At 42.6% G+C, this 5,661-nt stretch overlaps 1 protein-coding gene across 1 annotated transcript in view; it reads right to left on the minus strand.

The window, feature by feature from the left end:
* shisal1b (shisa like 1b) overlaps window positions 1-4,217 on the minus strand; it is a gene marked incomplete at both ends in the record, with an annotated part of 6,497 nt that extends 2,280 nt beyond the window's left edge. Inside the window, 2 exons of the mRNA XM_080544912.1 lie at window positions 831-1,044; window positions 4,151-4,217. Of these exons, the coding sequence (XP_080401038.1) occupies window positions 831-1,044; window positions 4,151-4,217 (281 nt within the window). The remainder of the gene's footprint in view (window positions 1-830; window positions 1,045-4,150) is intronic.
* Window positions 4,218-5,661: the final 1,444 nt, after the last annotated feature.

The raw sequence follows: 5,661 nt of genomic DNA on the forward strand, positions 1-5,661 counted from the left end.
AAACGGGAGAGGTTGTGTCGTGTTGTTTCGCTTTGCAGATTATCCAAAACTCATTAAAAAGTATGAGTTCAGTATAACAAGTATAGTTTAAGCCACTGTCCAACAAAATCATTGTAAAAGTTGATTGTGACCATGACCCCTGTCCTGACCCCTGTCCTCCAAAACCTACACTGGATCCAATTCAAAATCCAACTCACCACTAACAATCTGGCCCCCTCCTACCTTGCCAACCTCTTCCCCCTCCACACCCCCTCCCGTTGCCTCAGGTCTGGCGACCAAACCACCCTCAAGACCACCAGGACCAAGCTCCGGACCTGGGTTGATAGGGCCTTTTCAGCCGCAGCCCCATGCCTTTGGAACGCCCTCCCCAACCACATCAGACAGGCCAACACCCTCCCAACATTTAAACAGGCCCTCAAAACCCACCTCTTCAAGCTCGCCTTCACCAGTTAACCCTCTCCCCCTCCCCTTCCCATGTGTCCCCAGCACTACCTTAATTAGGCCCCTAAACTTTCTTCTATTTACCTTTTGTTTCTTTTTATTATTACTACTCGATCTTTTCAGTCTTTGAGTGTCTAGAAAAACGCTATATAAGTATAATAATGTATTATTATTATTATTATTATTATTATTATTAATAATAAAAGATACAATGGAATACTGTTGATTTCTACGAGAGCCAAGGAGTCAGGGACCCTACAGTAACTAGTACACAAAGCTTATTCCCTTGAAGAAAGTTGATTAAAGTTGATTAAAGTTGAGATCAAAAACGGTTAGGTTCAGGGTCGTCCTAAGGATCCCACTTAGCATCTACCAAAACAAAGACTCACTTGTGTGTGAAGCCGTCTGAGCTGGTGGTCAGGTTGATCTGCATGACGGTCTGGAACTCGGTCTCGTTGCAGCAGTACTTGAAAGCAGTGTTGTTGTGGTGACAACAGAACATGTAGGTCTTGTTGTCCGAGAGGCGAGGGCAGTGGAAACCAAAGTGGTAGCGTCCCTTGTGGTCAGAGTATGGTTCACACACTCGGAAATGAGCTGACAGAGCTGTTGAGAGAGCGGAAAGAAAGAGACGGAGGGAGGATTAGATACAAGACATTTGGAGATAGGAGATATTTGGCAAGCACTCACAATGTTTTGCGAAATCTGATACGTGGATCGTTGTGACAGTTTCTATTTAGCTTATTGAGATTAATTCTGAGCTTCACAAGGTACAAATCAATAAAGAATTGTCTAATGTCTGTGGAAGGCCTAGAATCTCCAACAATTGAGCCATGAATATGGAATCTGGCATGAATATGGAATCTGAACCAAGACGCTTTTTTTCTCCGTGATTGAAATCATGGAAATATCATTTGGCAGCCGAGGCTCCTGTAGATGATCACCAATTACCAACCTGTCTGTGAAAGTGACCAGAGATAATGAGTGTCAATTTACGAGGCTGATGACGGTTAACATGTATAATGTCACAACAGGACCAAGATAAAGCACTTGTTCGACACCATCAAAACCAATCAGGGTGAGCAAATTGGCGTCCTTTCACATTGTATCACTGCTAATAGGATGAGAGGTAAAATGTCCTTCTAAAGATTGCCCTTTTAGCATGTTCGCTAGCTGAATGGCAATGTAGGAGAAATTCAAGGTTGCATCGTAATGTATTATTATGAACACTTTCTTTCGATGATGGTGCAAAGACATTTATGATATTAAAGGTGGGAATGTTCCCCTTGGGGTTTTATTTCGAAGGTGGATTCATGTCATATTTCTGCTGATGGAAGAAGTATTTTTATTACGGCAGGCATGGACAGATTGGCTATTTGAATGAGGTGAGCACTCTCAGGTCTAATGAGCTTGGGACAGAGTCTCACTCTAGTCTAGGCTTAACTGGCTTCCCCGAGGAAGCGGTCAGAAAGAGTTGTTGTTATCTATCAACTTGAATTTGGTTCAGGTTGATAGGTAACAACAACACAACTCTATAATTGTGTAATGACCTCTCTCTCTCTCTCCCTCACTCACACACACACACACACACACACACACACACACACACACACACACACACACACACACACACACACACACAACACACACACACACACACACACACACACACACACACAACACACACACACACACACCAGCCTAACCAATAGACTTTTGTCAATCAACCCTCTGAGAGACTATTTTTCAACACTCAAATCTGAAATTCACTTCTCATTTGTATGCTGATTCCGAAACAAGAGCAGAAACATCTTTGCAAAAATGTTTTCTCTCTATTTTTACAATACAATACATTCTATTGAAACCTGTACAGACCGGAACTGTACTGTGAAAGGCTAACTGCAGGTTATCACAGAGTCAGGAGATGAAATGGGTAAATCAAACCAATGAGTCATAAATGCCACACATCAATCATCAAATGACATTTGAAAGACATCTTTATTTCACCTCTGGAATTGGATCCTTCAGGATCCCATAAATCCTCTTGGTAGGGTGTTGGGGGGGGTGGTTGTATATCATTTAATATAATTATAATCTAAAAGAATATAACCGCAAGTGGCAATGGGGCGTGTTCCAATAGATATTCCCCCATAACCATAAATAGGGTGAGATTGACAGACACGGGGTAGACCTACAGACAGGTTGTAGATTGACAGATAGGGAGTAGACCTACAGACACGGGGGTAGACCACTCACCTACAGTGTTTTACGGTCGCTAAGTCACAGTGTTCAATACTGAAGTCACAGAGTCCAACTCTTCATACAGTCTGCATTACTAAAATGCATGTTGGCCAATTCATGTCTCATTCAAGCTCGTTCAACCATACACTGGCAACAAAGTTCACTCAGAAAGGGTACATTTACTTGTGTACAATGAAAAGTGGAAAATAAAGTGGAAGATGCAAAGTTCAAACAAAAAAGAAAAACAGAAATTCCAGGGCTACAATACAATAGCAATCACACCAAAAATGTCTTACACCTGAGGGTTTTGGTCCACCCTCTGGTCTGCATCTGGTCACATCTAATGTCTTCCCTGGCAATGCATCTAGTCTATTTCATTTAATTGTATACAGTATATTCTGCTAATATTTTCTAGTAATATGATATGATTACTGCAAATAGTGAAAATACCACCGCTCATCCGTTATCAGATTTTGCTGAGGTGCTGGAACTGAAGAGTATCAATAGAGTGCAAAATAACAGCATCTGCACACTCAAACACTGTGCAAAAAAACAGTTTATTGCGAGCTTTCAGTCATGATAGGAATAATGCACCAAATCATTCTGTTTTGAATGTGTTCTTCACAGTTTTGGACACAGTATGTTAACATTGGAAAAATGTGTTGCAAATCCATAGTGTTTTGCAGGTGGGGGAGTTTGAATGAGAGAAGTCTTATGGATTTTGGAGAACGTGGTCATTGAATGCATTCTGTATGAAAGCAGCAATGCACAAATCACAGAGTAAGAGTCACAGTTTGGTCCACGTGGACTTCTGCTTCGCTGACTGCATGAAGAGTTGTGACTCTGTGACTTCAGTATTGACCACTGCGCCTTAGCGACCGTAAAAAAACAGTAATATGGGCCAAGTTGAACTCATGATATACTAAGCTATGATAAGTACCTAGGGCCACAGGCCTGTAAGGTACCAGTCACCTAATTGCAGTAGCACAGCAGAACTGTACTGTGTCTGTGTTTGCCACGGTGCAGAACCTGGATTGTACTGCATCTGCATTCGTAGCTCCATACCAGGTGCTACAAGGGGGTAAATTGGCAATAAGGACGCAAATCACCTCTGCCTGGGAAGTAGACCATAAAGTCCTCTAATGATGCAAGACTTAAAGAGCAGAGGCAGTGGGATGTCCCAGGCTTATTAGACGGAAAACAGCTGGTTCTGGTCCGGGCTCCGTCGTAAAACGTTGCCACGTTAATTACATTAACACCTTTTAGATTTTTAGGATACAGTAAACGGTTTGGCCTCATACGTTTATGTTTACAGCCTGTGAGCTGAAAGAGTGAAAGAACAATGTGTGTTAACTATTTTATGAACACTGTTATGTCAAATATAACACACGCACACACACACACACACACACACACACACACACACACATACACACCCCCAACACTGATTATGAGGTGCATTTTGACTGACCTGCAGTGGACAGTAGGAGAAAGATGACCGTCAGGACATTGAAGGACTGCCGGCTGGTGATAGTCATCTTCTCGTCCTCATACGGGTGCAGGAGGGGGAGAGCTAGGCTGCTTTAGCCGGATGTGGACATCCTCTGCTCTCTGCTAGGTCCTCTCACATGGCTGCTGCTGTCCACTGGTCCACCTGGAGGGAACAAGAACATAAATATGAGCTATCATCATCAAATGGAATGGATGCACCATCTGCTACCTGTTCATTAGATTTGACTGAATCAGAAATTACAAATCATCTGAAAAGAAGATTATTTTCGCACAAAGAGAGGTGCCTTGGTGAAAAGTTTCAGTCTTCAGACTTCGATCTGATGGAAAATGTTGCCTTCCTTGCAGCATTCAACAACGATGTTTCTAGAGTGTCTGTTTTTCAACCAAGGTCGACACAGCTGGGTACACCTGTGTTGGTAAACGTGTGACTCTCACCCAGTGATAAATCACACAGAGCAAAGCTCTCTGGAAAGAAGACCCGGCCACAGAACTGGTCAAGACGAGCCTGCTGGTAATTGACTCATCTGAGTGATGGAGGAAATCCCTCTTCTTCTGTACTTGGTTTCACCGCAAGGCTACCAATAGGATCATAGCACTCTTTCATAGCTGTTCAGCCTGTCGCTAAATGAGATAAATGATAAGATGCCAACCTGCTTAGCAGGCTTAGCGCGGCTTGTTTCTGCTATCTGTTTTTGCCTTTTATTTATGCTCGAAGGTATCAAATGCAATCTGTTTCTGTCTGTTCCTGACAATTTTATGCTAATCTGAAGTTGTCAAATGTAAACTGTATCTTAATTGGAGAGAGTACCACAAGCTTTGTCATCAAACACTTGTACTAAGCATGCAGGAGTTTTGCAAAGTTAGTGTGTTAGTCGCTCCCGGGTTACATGACATTCTGTAAAACTATCAACAGTGAACATCTGCCTCAGTGACGGAGAAGTCTTCTATGTATGTCGTCTTTATCCAAAGTGATTTACAACAAGTACATTTGTCTAAGTAAGTGAATCATCTATCCATAGCAAGAAAAAGTAACCTATGCGAGGGATAGGAGCCATTGGCAGTCATAATGCTAGAAGAATCTTTTTAAATTAATTTTCAGTCTTTATCTTTATGAGACTGCTGTTCCCTGCCACTCTGCGGTTCAGGCTGTCACTCAACTTTGCTGCTATTGCCATCTGGTGCATCATCCATGTCCCTGACAAGAAAAGTGGGTGATAGAACAGAACCAAACAGAACCAAACTCCGATGTAAGGTTATTCCCACTTGTGCACTACATGGATTTGATAGGTGCCATTATGTTTTTTTTTCTTTGTTTGTTTTAGAGAGAGGAGGAGGAATGACATGCAGGATTATGTCTGCGGCCGAAATCGAACCGGGAACCCTGCGGTTACACGGTCGACGCTTGGTGCCCCGGTGCCACCATGTGCCACATGTGCCATTGAGCTAAACAGACAGTTTCTGTTTTGGTCT

This window comes from Nansenia antarctica, assembly GCF_963989245.1.
Source record: "Nansenia antarctica genome assembly, chromosome: 14".
Taxonomy (NCBI): Eukaryota; Metazoa; Chordata; class Actinopteri; order Argentiniformes; family Microstomatidae; genus Nansenia; species Nansenia antarctica.